This window comes from Etheostoma spectabile, chromosome 11 (genome assembly GCF_008692095.1).
Source record: "Etheostoma spectabile isolate EspeVRDwgs_2016 chromosome 11, UIUC_Espe_1.0, whole genome shotgun sequence".
NCBI classification, from domain to species: domain Eukaryota; kingdom Metazoa; phylum Chordata; class Actinopteri; order Perciformes; family Percidae; genus Etheostoma; species Etheostoma spectabile.
The window spans coordinates 15927417-15944580 of record NC_045743.1 but is presented as its reverse complement, the minus strand read 5'-3'; the positions used below and the strand labels follow the sequence as shown (position 1 = coordinate 15944580).

Genomic DNA, 17164 nt, shown 5'->3' with positions numbered 1-17164 from the left:
CAGTGTACTAGCGGCCAAAATGGGTCTCCTCAGAAGGGTGGCTGGCCTTTAGAGATAGGGTGAGAAGCTCAGTCATGCTTGGGGAGCTTTGCGTCGAAAGGAGCCAGTTGAGGTGGTTCAGGCATCTGGTAAGGATGCCTCCTGGGCGTCTCCCTAGGGAGGTGTTCCAGGCACGTCCAGCTGGGAGGAGGCCTCGGGGAAAACCCAGGACTAGGTGGAGAGATTATATCTCCAACCTGGCCTGGGAATACCTCGGGATCCCCCAGTCGGAGCTGGATGATGTGGCTCGGGAAAGGGAAGTTTGGGGTCCCCTACTGGAGCTGCTCCCCCCGCAACCCGACACCGGATAAGCAGATGAAGATGGATGGCTGAATGCCGTCCCCCCACCCCCACGTAACCTGCCTCCTTTTGTATATACTTCCTGCTTTTCTCCCGTAATAATTACTCCGGCCATTAGAGGGTGACGCCGCCTAACAATAAAACGTAAATATGGGTCGTGATTGCTAAATGTACAAACAACATATAAAGTTGTTTTTCTGGAGATTAAAACGTTCCCACGCTAGTCTCAACACTTACAGAAACCAAAACATGATTTCTCTTTTTTTAACCTTTAACGTCTGGAAAGTGAACCCTGGCTGCAACCTGGGAGATTCATAGAGAGTTTGTGAGAGTTTAGACATATTGTCTCACACTAAAAATACATAGTTAAACCTGAACAAACATATTATTATCATCTCCTTCAGCTGGCTGTAATTAACATTTCAACAGGGTTTTTATTGTTGAAACATTACAGGAAATGTCTAATCATCAAAATGTCATTCAAGAAGGAACATTGGATGCTGTGAAACTCTCCATTACCTGTCTTGTTTCCTTAACTTTTACCTCTAAAATCCCTGTCTGACACAGAGGCCGAGCAGTCCCTAGCACGAGCCCTGCTGTGACTGGTCCGTATCGATCAGAAACAGAAATAATTATATAACTATTGCTTGAGGGTTCAAATAATATCACTGCAACAACATGGTTAAATGAGCCTTTGCTGGGACTAAAAATAAATAAGAAGCCATGCTCATGTTCATGATCCATTTAATCATCTTTTCAATAAAAGGCTGATTTTTTAATAATACACAACAGTAAGAATACAAGGTAACACACTGTGTTGGCCAATCAAATGCTACCTTTAGTGCCAGTAGATTACTTTGCAAATGACGCGCAATATTGTTATTGTTATTCATTGTTTTAAAAGCTACATATGTCTTGCTTTAATTAACTGTGCCAACGACTTATACTACTACTGTACCACAACCACTAATAAATACTTTTGGCAACCATTGTATAAACTCAAAAGATTTTCTTTACCAGAAATACAAATCTGATGATGCAAGACAATTCCTTTCTTATCTGAGAAACAAAATCACATTGATTCTTTGTTTCCTCCTGTGGCAGACCCTGAGTGTAAGTCATTACTGTTTACTTTAAATGAATCCATTTTGTTTTGTGAATCACACACTGTGCTGTGCTGTACATTATTTGCCATCCATCCACTTTTTTATTGTCTTCCAGCACTCCTCCCTTGGTTCCTTACACCCATTCTTAATTCACCTTTTCCTTGATGGGTGGGCTAGATTTCTTCTTCCTCTCTTCCCCACTTCCCCTATCTTTGTGATTTATGTGTCCACGGTGTGTTTCCCCCCTGCTACTGTGATGAGTGCTCAACCACATATGCACACACACACACAAATAGATGAATGAGCTGGTGATAGCCCAAACCACCAGACTTCACGTGAATTAATCACCTTCAATCTGTGTCTCTGATTCCCTGCCCAGTGGTTGTTGTGAGTGTGTGTGTGTGTGTGTGAGTGTGTGTGTGTGTGGTGTGTGTGTGTGTGTGTGTGTGTGTGTCGTGGAAGCTCTGCTCGGCCTCACCAAATCAGTGTGATTATCTTCATGACTGTAAGTGATGGAGCAGTGGATAGTTTGTTCCCTGAAGAGCTGTGTGTGTGGGGTGTGTGTGTGTGTGTGTGTGTGTGTGTGGTGTGTGTGTGTGTGTGGTTTGGTGTGGTTCACAACCGTTCCTTCCTATTATTCTCCTCCCTTGGTGTCTTCCTGCTTTTGTTGAGGTTTTCATGTTGTGCTGGAATATAAATTTTATTTCCATTGCTGTCACATTGTCAATGGCAAGTGTTGTGTGTGTGTGTGTGTGTGTGTGTGTCTTTGTGTTAATAAAAGGTGGTCTATAGCAGTCATTGAGGTAGGGGAGGATACACTCTGGAAATCTAAATCTTATAAAAAGAAAGAGGGACAGACAATGTTTGAGAGAATTTATTCAATTCAGTTCAATTGTATTTATAGTATCAAATCATTACAAGAGTTATCTAAGACACTTTACAGATAGAGTAGGTCTAGATCACACTCTATAATTTACAAAGACCCAACAATTCCAGTAAATCCCCCAAGACCAAACATTTAGTGCGACAGTGGCGAGGAAACACTCTCTTTCAGGGAGTATGACCTATGTACCTAAAGCTTACAAGAGAAACCTACTCTTCTACACACAAAAAATCATGCTTTTTCAATTTCAAATCCAATGAAAAAATGTCAGAGGAAAGCCAAAACCCCCCACTGTTAAAAAGTTTGAGCAATCTGAGGTCCCTGACCCTTACGTCAAAGATGTTCAGGCTCCAAGTAATTGACATGAATTACGCTGACTGTCTGAGCTGTGGTTAATTACCGCTGGCTCTGTGATCTGCTGAAATCGTCCTAACACTAGAGGACACGTTAAACATCTGGAATAGCATTTTGAGGGCATCTGTGAAATAAAACACACCTTCTAATGCCATCTGACACTTAATTTTAGACTTAACTTGACAAACTAAATCCAGCACTTTTCTAGATAAACTGTGATTAACACTTCCAAATTGTGAGTAAATAACTGAAGGACAATCTGCAGGACTCAGTGCAGTGCAAAGAAGAATACTTACATTACATTTATATTCATAAAAAATTGTACTGCTCTAATAACCACACATTTCCATAGCCATTGGCTGATACAGATGTGTTTCACCTCAATGCAACGCCAACATGTGTCTGGGTAAGTAAATACTGTGACAGTGATGATTTTTTTGTGTGCATGCATTTGTTTAATCCTCATGTTGTCCTTGGGTCACACTGACCCCTTTTCAGTTAAAAAAAAATGTCACAAAAAAATGGGCCGTCAAAATAAGCTGAAAACGTCAGCATTAAAAATATCAAAAACTTTGGAAAAAACATTTAAAAAGCACCCACAACATTAAAAAAGTGGCAAAAATGTTGGAAAAAGCAAAAATAATGTTGAAAAAAAGTGACCATAAAACAATTTTTTTTTCATGGTTGATGGGAGGACAACACAAGGGTTAAGAACTTTGTTTTACTCATAACTCCACTGACAGGGATGATGTTCGAATTTACATTTCTATGGAAATCTTGCAAAAAACAATAAAAGATAAACCTCAAAGCACCCCCAACATTTCATCCATTGTACAGTGCATCCAATACTGTGCATCCTCATTAAGGTGTATTATCATTAAGTCATATGGCATGTAACTGATGACCACTGACGGCCTTGCTGTTACCAAACTGCAGCCCTATCACTTACATCAAGTCTCAATTTGGATTTGATTAAGTGTTTTTTAACGCTATGAATGAAGTAGGGAATGCAATAAAGGACAAGAACTGAATCATTGTGTTATGTTGACAGTATTTATTTTTGGTTGTGGTAATGAACAGAAGCCAAGTCAGACAAACAAAATGTGTGTTCTTCTGACTTTATGATGGAATTGAAGAGAATCAGATGTGACAACAAAGCTCATAGATAACTATACTGCATGAAAAGCTTGCCTAGACCACATGACATAGCTGAAGAAAGAATGAAGTTATAAAATATGTCTGGGCGTGTGAAGCCTGCGTGGACGAGTGTGGTGTGCAAGATGAGGTGACACTGCCCCCTGCTGCAGAATGCAGGAACAAAACCATGTCATGTTGCTCTGAAAAAGCTGTTTTTTAGTCTGTCCACTCTACTTTGCTAAAATGCATCATTGCTGGCCTTTCTTAAGGGGTTTTCCACCACCAGTACGTCAGTAGTAAGTATCTCCTCCTATCTATTTGTGGTTCAACCTTGTATGCTTGATGTTTTCACTATCTTACACCATGACCCCTGTGGTGAGAGACACAGCCATGACAGTGCTCCAAATCATCATAGCGACCCCAAAAACAGAAGCATTGGAAAGGGTACCGCTGTTGAAGGTCTTCTCATGAACATGCGTGATGATGGAAAGAGCTCCTGCGTAGGCCTCCTCGCAGGCCGGCTGGATCTGCTCCTCTGGTAGCAAGTGGCTGAACTCACCTGGAGGATCATTGAATAATACCAAAACAGTACCAAGTACAGGGCATTACAGTGCATTATGTTTAGCTGAGGAATATCTATTTACTGAATCTCACCTTTATCTCTCAGCTCAAAGGTGTAAGAAAATGGGATGCCAATGAGACGAGCCCAGTCACGGCTTGAGCCTGAGTTGGGATCTGAAGATTAAAGGTTCACAAAATTGCCTAATTTGCCTCGCTGAATGTTGTTTTTATTTAGGCTGCTAGGCCTAATAGCAACAGAATGACTTTTTAAAGTGAGTGCAGATCCGCCTGGGTTTTAAAAAACAGCTATTCAGAACAGGACCGAACAGTTTAGCTCAGTGTGAGTCTCACAGAGAATTTGGGGAGATGTTCCCACAGTGTAACCCATTCCATGGACTTTCTTCATTTTTGCCGCTGCTGCCTCGCCGACTGAAACCTGCACAGTTGACCAAAACATTCAAAATACCAAATAAACCCTGTGCTCATATCCAAGAAAGCAGAGATGAAAATGATCTAACGTACTGTAATACAAATTCATTGAAACACACACGCACGCACGCACCACGCACGCACGCACGCACGCACGCACGCACGCACGCACGCACGCACGCACGCACGCACACACACACACACACACACACACACACACCACACACACACACACACACACACACACACACACACACACACCCCTTACCAGTTCATCATAGTTGGGTGCAGAGATCTCAGGGTGGCCATATGGCAAGAGGATGAGTTGGCCAGCAGAGTGGATGGTGAGGAAACACAGAGTCTGGTTAACCATTTTACCTAGATACAGACAGAATAAACAAGTGATTAATATCAAGATGACACATCAACAGTATGTTCTTTAAGGCACTACCCCTAAGTGAATGTAAAGAAAAGTCTAGCACTGCCTTCGTAAACTTTCAGTACACTAATGATATTTTTAAGGACGTGTCTATTTCATGACATGACAATCAGCTCAGGACTCTATAATCCCTAAATACAATTCTCCATTCATCAACATACTTGTAATAATAAAAATACTACTACCACTAATAATAATGTAATTTAATTGATAGATGGTAGTTACCAACAAAGTCCATCACAGCCTTAGCCTCTGGCTCTGACCCTGGTGATTTCCCACCGTAGTTGTTAGCGCAACTGTCAAATGATACACCAACCACTGAAGAAAGAAACAACATCAAGTACATCAACACATATTTGTGATAATATCATGAACAGACAATTTATGGGGTTGTTTTTTGAGGGAGGACAGTCTTGGAAAAAGATTTGGCTGTTTTTACAAGACACTGCCAGGTTCATCTTGAAAACATATTTTCTTATGTCAAACATAATTATAAAATGTGACTTCATAGAGAAAGGCTCGTGAAAACCAACCCATTAAGTGTCAGAGGGCTTGAACCATGTATTACTTGTATTGTGTGGCCTTCTAGTTTCAAAGAAAAAGAAAAAGAATGGATTTAGGGGCATTCACTGGTTGTCACATTTTTGAATAGAGCAGTCTGGCATGAAACAATACAGCACTGAAATTAAGACATATTGAGCTGCAAGTGGTATTTAAAAAAAAAATCTAATTCTTCTTTGAAATTATCTTAATGACAAGTTTTTGTTGTAGAAAAAGGACACATCCTGTTAAAAATAGGTTAGGCCTATGTGTTACTTCCAGCACTCTTGTTTTGGGTTTGAGATTTTTATATGAACAATTGAAGTTATGTTTTTACACACGAGTCACTTTGAGTCACTATTCACTTGAGGCAAATGAAGGCTAATAAGTCATGTTGTGAATCTTAAAATTATGCAACTCACTTCCCCAGTTGGCGTTAAAATTTCTGTTGAGGTCAACACCATAACAGCTACTCCCTGGAGGAGGGGTTGAACGAGACTTTCTCCACAGTCGAGTCTACATGGAAACACGCAGACAGCGGTGCTGCTGGTTGGTAAGATTATTAAGGAAATGTGAGTACGCTGTCTTTGAAACAAGGTAATTATAATCCTATCGGAAATGTGAATGTATAAGAAATATACGAACAATTAAACCTGAGAAGCACTCACGCTGTCATTGGCCCAGGTGAATATGTATCCGTCCACATTGATCACAGGAGTAACGTAGACGTCAAGGTTCTGCAGCATCTGCTCCAGCTTCTTATTGGTTTTGTAGGAGTTCACAATCTGAACAAACGCTCACATGTCAGAGTTAACTCAGTTGGGTGAAATTGTGTATCATTACAGTTGCTCTGAGCGTACAAACCTCTTTGACAAACCACTGGCAGAAGGCAGGAGCGATCCACTCCCTGGCATGGATACCACAGTCCACCCATATAACCTTCTTCTCTCTGCCCTCTGGGTTTTCTAGTCCCAACTGGAGACACACAACATGACCCGCTTTGGGTGAATGTAAGATTTAAAGGTAAGATATTCCACATGTGTCTTTATAATTACCATACAGAATTGATAATAGGCCGAATAGATGTGTGGCCTCTGTCTTACCATATTGTTTGAGATACAGCAGTACCACACCAAAGTCACTTGGTAAGGGCACTGGGTTTTGACTATCAAAAAATGCCTTGTCATTCAATTCACAATACCGAATTTCAAGAACTAAGGAGAAAATCTTATCAGCGTAACCATGCAGCACGCTTGTACCAAGATCTAATAACGCATGTGATTGCAACTGATGTTACATGTCGTAGAGGCATGCATAAAAACCACTTTGATATGCACAGAGACTTGTCTGTGTGTGTTTTTGTATTTTGAGAAGAACACATACATACATAGGTGTAAAGGAGCGAAAAAATAAAAAGATTTGTATGGTGATATTTAATGTAGTAATTTCTTTTTGATAAAATGGATTTCTATAAAATTTGTATTGAGATAAGTATAATTTAATTAACCGGTATCGATATTCAATATTTTTTAACAATATCTTGACATACACGTTGGGTGGATTTTGCTTTGTATACACATAAATAATATAACATTTAATTTAAAGGCGCGTTTCTCGGCACTCACCGACACCGTACAGGGATATATAAGAATTTTTTTTAAAAGCAAAAAATAAGAATACAACAATGACAATAGAACAGAAAAAGACATGCAGTGTAATAGGCAGTTTTACAACAGATGTGTCCTGAGTTGTGATTTGAAATGGGGGAATGAACTGATGTTTCTAAGATGGGGTGGTAATGAATTAGGTGGAGCATACAGTACATTTAGGACTACAGTTCATGTGTAGTTTGACATGTAGGATTACATTATGTGAAGAATTCTGCAGTAGTGTCTGCTACTGTCTGTCATAGTGACTGTGTTGAATACCTTCAGCAGTGTGATGTTTCTCCCTTCATAAGTGTGTCCGTAGACAGCAGAGGAGACCAGCTCTGGGTTCCCTCGCTCTACATCTTGCATCCACTTGTAGATCTGCATTGCAATTTAACCAGTGTTATCACTCATTCTGACAATGGTATTTATAGTTTGCTTTGGTCAAGGTCCATCTGCAATCTACAAGGATTAAAGTTCACATCAAAGTCAACAAAAGAGGAGTGAGACAAAAACCAGAGAGATTATTCATAAGAAAATGTACGTTTTTTATCTCTCTAGAGCTCTAAATAGACACTGACCTCATCCATGGCGTGATATTTGGAGTAGTCATAACTCTGTGTTGATTCCAAACTCTCCACTAAACTGCTAATTAAAAAGAGAAATAGAGTTATGAATTCAATGTGTATTATTTGCAACGTTTTAAACTAAGTAGTAATTGTTTGAGTTAGACCTAATGGCATGTCACCCTTTTAGGACAAGCTGTGACTACATACAGTGATAACCACAGATCCATTGAAAGTTGATCTAGATTCAGGGTGGTGTCACTTTATTTCACAAATGGCTGAATTTATATGATTCACAAACCACACGACTAAACATAGTGACATTTGCACATACAAACTTAAGATCAACACAACACAACAGCAGAGCTCACCTGTTAGAAGTCTCTAAAACACTGCTTAAAATCAGCTGGAACAAACCAAGTATCCAAAATGTTAGTGTCTTCTTCTCCATTTGCTCGTTCTCACTTTTACTTTCACAGTCTGCTCACTCAGTGGTGTCAGGCTACTGCTCCACACCCTTCTGTAGCTCTGCAGCACTAGCTAACACTGCTGTTAGTAACATCCAGTAGGAGAGGTACATTACTCATCAGGTGTCGCCTGTCATCATCTTGACAAAATCACTTCCAAGTTTTACAGCCGCACACCGAGGTAAATGCATGTCAGCTATGTGGGATTATGCTAGAGACAGTTAAAAATCCGTTATTTATTAACGTTTATGAAGGGTCACTAAAATGATATAGCAACTGATGTCACAAGGCAGTAGTTCTCTTTCTTGCGCGTGTTAATGTCAAATACTAAACTCAAAAACCCCTCATCCTTCTCCAGAAACATTTACAGTAACATCGCCGATTATAAAGCAGGCGGTACATGAAAGTACAACTCCAGCTCTAGATTACAGGTTGTGTAGTGAGCCTGTGTTTTGCAGCGATAGAGCTAGAAAGCTATACCTCTCGTGCTGCATTCTGCAACATCATGAGTTGCTGAATAAATGTGCCATTCATCCCTGAGCGGTCCGGTGTGTGTGTGTGTGTGTTGTTGTTGTTGTCCCCTATTTGCAACTCACGTGGATAATGTAATTGACAGCGGCTCTCATTCAGGTCAGGAAAGGCCCAGGGAAAGGGGGATGGACACAACAAGTACTATTGCTCAGATATTTTGGTCTCCGACATTTGCAAGTGAGGACATTTCAGGTCGGAAATATTTAGATTTTGTTGGGATTCTGGAGGAAACCTGTTGGAGGAGGCGTGATTGTTTTGGGGATTTTATCAGGAAGAATTTTTGATTGTTTGTTGTTTTGGAAAGGGCCAATGGGTGCCTCGTTTACCATCTGCTGTTGTGATTACTATCTGAAACACAACCGGGAAGAGAAGAATGCTATTTTGTGGTGAGAAACACCTGATAGACACAATGACAACCCTAAAACCTTGCCTCTAATCCTGCTTTTGAACCAGGTATTTCATCCAATTCTTCTTCCTTCCCTCCAGTATGCGTACCACCGCAGCTTCCACACAACCAGAGTTGTTATCCAGTGAGTCCAGCGACAGTGACACAGAAGAGGAGAGCCTTTTTGGGCCCCAGCCTTCGAGAAGGAGGCCACGAAACCACCAGCTGAGCCAGAGGAGCACCGTGGATCGGTGGGCATCCACAAACAGAGCCTGGGAGTCTCCCATCAGGAGAGGATCAGACAGAGAGTTACAGGATTTTATCAGCATGAGAGACCAGGCTGACCAGGCTACAGAGGTGAGAGAAAGTGTGTTATGTTGCATTTAAGATGCAAAAGACACCACGTGAGAGGGAATGAACATTCATAGACAAAAAATGATCATTTCACTGTATGATTTTTTATTGAAAGATCGGAAGTTTATGTTATTTTTTTTAAAAGTGACAAGTAACAGAATTTAATCTAGGAGGCAGGAGAAAAATATGCCACCATTATTTGATTATTTATTAATATTATTATTTAGATATTTAAATTTGTTTTATAAATAATTTTGATTAACTAGAAAAATGCTTTTACCATCCAAGGTGTTAATCAGTTTCATTTGTTCCATTCAAATTACATTCTTTGAAATAATGGCCCTTTTGGGTGATATGGCATTTCTTTTTTGAAATCCATAAAAAGTGTGAATAGTAATGTCAATTACTACTTCAAAGACACATCTTTGAAGTAGCCTAACTGTTACATATAGAGTGTAGACACCACTTGTTCATGTACCGTACAAAATGGTGAATATACATAATATAATTACAAAGTGCTGAATATACAGAAAGAATCACAATTTTTACATTTTTCATCATCAGTCACATCTGAACAAAGATTTACTGTATTTCATGGAAAGATGCTTTTGGAATTTCCTTGTAGAGCAATACCAGGAGGTATTACAGTAATTCAGTACATGTCCTTTTCTATTCCACTGCAGCTATCTAATGTAATTATACAATAAGGGGAGAGGACACCAACAGGTGGCTCTCAAAGAAGCCATTGACTCACTATCATGTTGACTCGCATCAGTAAATGAACTTGACCTAGATTCCTAAATAACTTCATTCATAATCACGTCACATTAAGAATTTTTTATCACTTACTTTTTTACCATGTAGCACTTTGAGATTTTTGCAAATATAAAGTGCATTACAAATTAAATTTATTATTATTATTACATTAGAGGACGTTTACCTGGTGTTACCAGAACCACGAGAAGTGAGCTAGAATATAGTTACTGCTACACAGATGCAGACACACACACACACACACACACACACACACACACACACACACACACACACACACCACACACACACACACACACACACACACACACACACACACACACATTCTAACCCATTCTGACTCTCTAATAAACAACCTACGGTAAGTTACTGTGTTAAAAGTGTTGAATCAGTGATTGAGTAAGTGAATAAAGTAGCATGTCTGTTCTCCGTGTGTGTGCGTGTGTGTGTGTGTGCGTGTGTGTGTGCGTGCGTGTGCGGGGCTTGGATAATGGTATCTTTGAATGATGATCCCTTCAACACATAAAATACCCTTTTCCTCCATTTCTCTGCAGAGGGAACACATTGGGAACATCACTCAGGTTTTTTTTAACGCAAAACTCAAAATGTCAGGATCTCAGTAAATCTCTACTGAAGAGCTGCAGTGACCGCAATCTGTGAAGAAAAAAGTTTGAGTTTGGTAAACATGTGAGAAGCAGTCTCCGTGAAGAGAATAGCAGGCTGCAGGACACAGTGGGCACATTGTGTTAATAAATGAATTCCTTAATGGAGATGTAGGCCAACAGCCTGGCTGGCCATTCAAAGAGAATATTCACTGAACCATTCCAAATATGTTGTGAGACTGCTTTTAATATTAGGCCAAACAAACTGAGAATTGGGTCCGTTACATTAAAAGGTAATTCAGCACTGGGGGAAAAAACCAGCCCAGTCAAAATAGAAGATAAACTCTCTGCTTTGTGTAATTTACAGTTACAGTTCTTTCTTTCTCGCCCAGCATGAACATCTGTTTCAAACCAACTTTCAAAGTGTGCAGTTTTAAATGCCTTTATTCACACCAGAGATTTTAACTTGTCAAAGTGTACAGGTGTTACTGATAACTTTAATGGTGCCTTTGTTCCTTTCAAATGTCCCAGTAAGCAATGCCACATAGACCCTGTTTACACGTACATGGTTATTTTGACAAACAGGGACATTTCCCTTTATTTATACCCTTTGTGTTGACGCCAACGGAGAATTCGCCTCTGAAAAAGAGTCTTTCTAAAACCTCTGGCCAGAATAGAGATTTTGGAAATCTTCATTTGCACATGCATGTAAACTGAGACAAACCGGAGGCTTAAGCAGCAGAGGAAGTGAGGAAAAGAGGAAAGAGTTAGTGATTTGTTGCTGTTGTTGCTATTTTCTGGATTATGATTGGCTAATGTGGGGTTGAGCTTCTTGTTACACTGCCACCTACAGGCATTGGGGGCATATACATGTGGGTTACGTGTAACCGAACATTTTTCTGAAAACTGACAGCTCTGCACATCACAATGTTAATTTTGAAACCGGAGAGGTTGAAATGTCCTTTTATGAAAACAAACGTGTAAACATGGTCTAAAGCGTACCCAATACCAAAACCCTGAAACTGAAGCATCTAAATCTAACGTCAAATGCACCTGTGGTTTTCCTGTATGTCAAAATGTCTGCTTTGGGAAAGACTGCCAGTTTCTTTTTCTTAAAAAATAGAGAGAAAGTGACATATTCTATAAAGACCCTGCATAACTCTGCAGGTGTTAACTGATTCTTGCTGATTGGATCTCTGCTCAGGTTGAAGTTGGGCCCCCAAACTATATTGGACACAAATAATCATAGACAGTTAAAGAAATGAACCAACAGATCCCGTTGCTCTGGACAGAGACCAGTGAAGGATATTAAAAGCACTTTTCCGGTGATGGCTGAGCGTTACTGCGCAGACTCCAACTGAGCTTGACGACATAGATGTGATCTGAGCAACATGTCTGAAAGCGTATGTAACTTTTATAAGATAACATCGGCACAGGCTAATTATTGCTAACTAAAATGCTAGTTAACATTAGTAATTAAACTAAAACAGCTAATGTAAGTCCAAACTGTCTGCGAGCTTACCCTCTACTATGCAGTGAATCCTCTACTGTGTGACAGTAAGTTGCGTGGTTATGACACAATTGTTAGCCTATTTTTACAAAAACTTCAGCTACGGAACCGTAACGTGAGATACAAGGTAATGGCGCCTTTTGTACATTGTCGTGTTTTTCTTTAGAAATAAACAACGGACAAATAGAGTCTTTAAACGCTTCAGATGTAAAGTTATCTATCTAAAGTTATCGCTGTCAAAGTGGCGCCAAAATGAATTGCACTCAATGGAATGCTAACGGCGGGTGATAGCTTGGTAGCAATCAAAATGGCGCCATGGGAGCTACGCTTAGAGAGGAGAGGCTTGCCCACTTGCATAGAATGATAAAGCTGTAATGTCCCTAACCTAAAAGGTGAAACCAAACCAATGGGAGGGTCAGAGAGATGTCACTAAAGCCCAGTCAGTACTGTCCATATTACAACAAAAAGTAAACAAAAGTGAAAACACCTGTGTGGGTGACTGTCGGGCCTTTACTGTAATCCAGTGGTTCCCAAACTTTTTCAGCTCAAGACCCAAAAGAGAAATTTGGTGTCTCCCCGGGACCCAAATTTACAAAAATACATCATGAATCATTGTAACATCTACATTTTTAAACTGTGGACAAAAGACGGAACAAACCATGCTTTTTCATGCATATAAAGTATATTTATTCCATTATGAAAGTAAACAAAAACAGAAAAGGTCTCTATTCTCCTTTCTGTGTCTCACCCCTTTCTCAACTCATTTTCTTATCCCCTCCTAGGATAAGAGAAGAGAGAGAGAGAGAGAGAGAACCCCCCCCCCCCCCCCACAGCATCTGAGCTGAACAGACCAGTGCAGCAAAAAAGAACACTCATTCAAATAAGATTGATATGCATTTTACTCTGCCAATTGGCAACCCAATAAAACGGGTCTGCGACCCATTTTGGGTCCCGACCCTAAGTTTGGGAAACATTGCTGTAATCAATAGTAACGGTCAGGTATACTGTACCTGACCAAATGTGTCTCACAATGGATGAAAATCATCGCTTTCTCCACTACTTATAAGTTAAAGATACCTATTGTGTGATATGTCTCTGTTTGTGTGTTTGCTTATAGGAATGGGAGAAGCTGAATTATGACATCCACACTTTACGCTACGCCAGACGGGAAGTCAGATCTCGATGGAAGAAAATCCTGCTGCTGCTAGGTGAGACATTGGTTTTCTGTTCAGTTAATATTTGCTCCAGGCCATTCAACTCAAATCTGCTACATTCTGCTGTATGCTCTGTTATCAGTATGTGGTGTATCCTTCATCTCTCTGCAGGTTATCAGTGCGAGGTGGATTCCTTGCTGTGTGTGAATAGACAGAACCGCATCAGCCGAGATCAGGAGCATCTGAACAAGCAACTGAACTGTTAAAACAGCTGCTGGACCACACCTCGCTGTTTCCTCCTGAAACCGAACACCAGAACACATACCTCTGTGTCATGGTACACACACACACACACACACACACACACACACACACACACACACACACACCACACACCACACACACACACACACACACACACACACACACACACACACACACACACACACACAATAAAATGTATCTTTCCTGTATCCTTCATGTGTTCTGTTGTTTTGTTTGTCTCTTCCTCCATCTGCATCTGCCAACCCTCCGATCAAAGGTGTTTTGTTCTTATCATGCTGTCTCTATCTTTCTCTCAGGACCGCCTGGTGTCACTGGACAGTGCTGAAGATTTTGTCAGACTGGCCAAAGAAAAGTATCCCAAGAAAGTAGGCTGAGAAAGAAAGAGAGAGAGAGAGAGAGAGAGAGAGAGAGAGAGTGACAGAAAGAAGACGGCATAAAGGATGGGAGAGGAGAGTAAAGAATATTCATTGAATTGTAGAGGAAAATGGCAAATTTTAAAATACCTTCCCTTTGACATGTCCCATCACCTTTTGATTAAATGAATTTAAATCCACTGTGTATTGGTAAGTTGCACATTTGTTGTTTGCACCAGAGGTTGTCAACCTTTTTTCATTCTTTCAGCCATGGAACCCTTTCAAGATAGAAAACACCAGGGACCCTAATACATATCCCCTGGAATGATTTGAGGTAGCCTATTTTACACCTCTACAGTCTTAGATATGTAAAGGAACAAAACAAAAAAATGTTTTTGAACAATATAAGACATGCATTAAACAGATGAAGTTATAGATTTAAAATCATAGATTTAAAAATCAAAATACTATTCCTTGAACTGTGAAGCCTTTTGTAATATAAATACATCATGATATTTTAAATGAATGCATCTGCATCTTTTCACAGACCTCGCAGACCCCTTAGAGAATCACTGGCCTACCATTCGTAATTCTGTATGCACTGTGCTTTTAATGTATTTGTTTCCTTTTAAAAGTAGAAGTTTCACTCTTCTAGCACTTCTGTTGCACTGCTACACTGTTGCTCAGCTGGGCAGGATTGTACTGATAAACAATGTTACAGTTGTTTTTTGGGGTAGGTATTGTAGGTACAAGGACACTCAATTCAAAAATGAGATAAGTAAACTTCTGCAGGTACAAATATGTATTTGGTGTCTATACTAAATACGATTTAAATGTCTTCCTTTATCTCGCCACAAACATCTTTAACATTTTTGTTGTTAACTGAAAATACTGACAATAACAAACTGTGTGTGTTTCTGGTTTATTCACCTTGTCCCTAATAAAGAATCTTTGCTTAGTCCAGCTGGATGTGCTCAGTCAGTTTCAAACATACAGTCTTTTGGCTCAGTCGACCACTGAGTTAGGCACTTCCTCCAACAGGTGGCAGCATACACTGTAGACATGTTCCTGTGGATCAATCTGGAAAAAACAACAACAACATACTTAGTTGGAAATGTCTGTATTTCAAATGGGATAAAGCTTTCTCCCGTTATTTAACTTGCATAGTTTCTTCACAAAAATTAAGAAGAGATTATGTTTTCATTTACTGTTGAAACAATTTTGTGGAATGATGTGGAATACAATTAACCAGTTACTAAAAAAAGAAGAATGTAAGAATATAGTGCACAATGTGAGTATTGCAGTCTATCCATGGGACATTGAACTTCCCTTTCTTCATTTTCTGAACATCCCTTTCTTTAACATTTCGGCGGGATGCAGACAAAATCGGCTCATCTTGGCTTTTGAATAACTATCAAGAGTTAAACCGTACACACGTCCATGTGGGATTTACTGCTCTATCTTCTGGTTGAAAGACTGGGTGACAGTCTTATTGCAGCTGATGATTGTGGTATGTCGTACATACACACCCATGCTTCTGCGCACACATGCACACAGAAAGAGAGAGTTTACTCTGACCCAGATATTGTTCTCTCCAAGGCCCCTTCCCCAAGTTTGGGAAACAGATGTGAGACTAAAGGGAGTGGGGGGGAAGGGGGGGGCACAGGAGGAGGGGAGCAGAATGGGAGGCGGACCAATGGTCTGGCAGCACTGAAAGGCATTGTGTTTCTTGCTTGCACCTTTTTCTCATTATACCACTATGTGTGTGTGTGCGTGTGTGTGTGTGTGTGTGTGTGTGTGTGTGTGTGTGTGTGTGTGTGTGTGTGTGTGTACAACATACTTCCAAAGGCCAGTAAGTGGTCAGGGCGTGCATTGCATTATGGTCACACACGCTCATGGAGAGATGATGTTCATTCAGACTGTGGCTCCTGCAGACGGTCATACAGTATATTTTATGAAAGTCTCTAGTGGGGCGTTGTCCACAGAAACATACACACACACACACACACACACACACACACACACCACACACACACACCACACACACACACACACACCACACACACACACACACACACACACAAGTGGTGAGTGAGGGTTTTTTCGTCAGCTTTGGGTATTCACAGTGAAGTTGTGTCTGAATAAACGTTCTGTCCATCTAGTCTTTATTCTGTCTTTCCATCCATACCCTTATTCGTTGTTTTTTTTCCAATAGTAAAATAACAACATTGCTACCAATGGCCCTGTTGTTTCTGTTCTTTCATTCTCAAACTGTGCATTTCTTTCATAGGCCACTTTCATCACACCCTCTCTCTTTACAGGTCTCATTATCCCATCCACTTCCCGAGGCGGTTCATAATGCAGAGCCATGACTCATGAGGTCAGAACCTTCATGTTTATGTCAAGACCCAAAGCACAGTGACTAGTAGTTTACTTAGTTAAATATCAAAGTCTGTAATGACGAACTATGGAGTGCCTTTTCAATTTAGAATTTGACTCAACCAGAATAATTCAGACAATAAACACCGTTCATTACAGCAACAAGGTACACATTTTCACTCATCCTCTTGGAGACTAAACATGGTAATAATTATTTATCTTTATCCCTGCCATTAACACTTCTTTACCCTGCACAAACAGGAGCCACACTCACAGATGCCCTGACACACTGAATTAGCCAGACTTGTGTTTAACTTTTGAAACAACTAGACATGAAGAGTTTAATTTTGTGAGCCACCGTTGTCTC

The 17164-nt window shown here is 40.2% G+C and overlaps 2 protein-coding genes across 5 annotated transcripts; one reads left to right on the top strand and one right to left on the bottom strand.

The window, feature by feature from the left end:
- Positions 1-3770: 3770 nt before the first annotated feature.
- LOC116698229 (carboxypeptidase O) lies at positions 3771-8587 on the bottom strand. 3 transcript variants are annotated; one of them, XM_032530037.1, is made up of 11 exons: positions 8375-8587; positions 8019-8082; positions 7717-7818; positions 6653-6763; positions 6457-6573; positions 6211-6304; positions 5474-5566; positions 5078-5187; positions 4732-4816; positions 4474-4554; positions 3771-4378 (listed from the first exon to the last, which is right to left on the bottom strand). In XM_032530037.1, exons 1-11 carry the CDS (start codon positions 8452-8454, stop codon positions 4176-4178), a joined length of 1140 nt encoding a protein of 379 aa, XP_032385928.1. In that variant the 5' UTR covers positions 8455-8587; the 3' UTR covers positions 3771-4175. The 3 variants fall into 3 exon arrangements, with proteins under 3 accessions (XP_032385928.1, XP_032385926.1, XP_032385929.1); XM_032530035.1 differs by having other exon boundaries at positions 8019-8085; positions 8375-8571; XM_032530038.1 differs by lacking the exon at positions 8019-8082 and having other exon boundaries at positions 8375-8458.
- A 477-nt stretch (positions 8588-9064) lies between these two features.
- Positions 9065-14442, top strand: LOC116698228 (melanoregulin). 2 transcript variants are annotated; one of them, XM_032530033.1, is made up of 6 exons: positions 9065-9193; positions 9306-9387; positions 9488-9743; positions 13744-13834; positions 13952-14117; positions 14362-14442. In XM_032530033.1, exons 1-5 carry the CDS (start codon positions 9127-9129, stop codon positions 14044-14046), a joined length of 591 nt encoding a protein of 196 aa, XP_032385924.1. In that variant the 5' UTR covers positions 9065-9126; the 3' UTR covers positions 14047-14117; positions 14362-14442. The 2 variants fall into 2 exon arrangements, with proteins under 2 accessions (XP_032385924.1, XP_032385925.1); XM_032530034.1 differs by having other exon boundaries at positions 9066-9178.
- The last annotated feature ends 2722 nt before the right edge of the window (positions 14443-17164 follow it).

What these genes read in the sequence shown, in the direction of transcription:
- LOC116698229 (XM_032530035.1), bottom strand. Translation starts at nt 8,454, where the DNA reads ATGGAGAAGAAGACACTAACATTTTGGATACTTGGTTTGTTCCAGCTG. An exon ending in GGCTGTGATGGACTTTGTTG is followed by an intron (nt 5,188 to 5,473) that starts GTAACTACCATC and finishes GTCTGTATCTAG; the next exon opens with GTAAAATGGTTAACCAGACT. An exon ending in AACATCTCCCCAAATTCTCT is followed by an intron (nt 4,555 to 4,731) that starts GTGAGACTCACA and finishes TTTAATCTTCAG; the next exon opens with ATCCCAACTCAGGCTCAAGC.
- LOC116698228 (XM_032530033.1), top strand. Translation starts at nt 9,127, where the DNA reads ATGGACACAACAAGTACTATTGCTCAGATATTTTGGTCTCCGACATTT. An exon ending in TGCAAGTGAGGACATTTCAG is followed by an intron (nt 9,194 to 9,305) that starts GTCGGAAATATT and finishes TGTTTTGGAAAG; the next exon opens with GGCCAATGGGTGCCTCGTTT. An exon ending in GAGAAGAATGCTATTTTGTG is followed by an intron (nt 9,388 to 9,487) that starts GTGAGAAACACC and finishes CCTTCCCTCCAG; the next exon opens with TATGCGTACCACCGCAGCTT.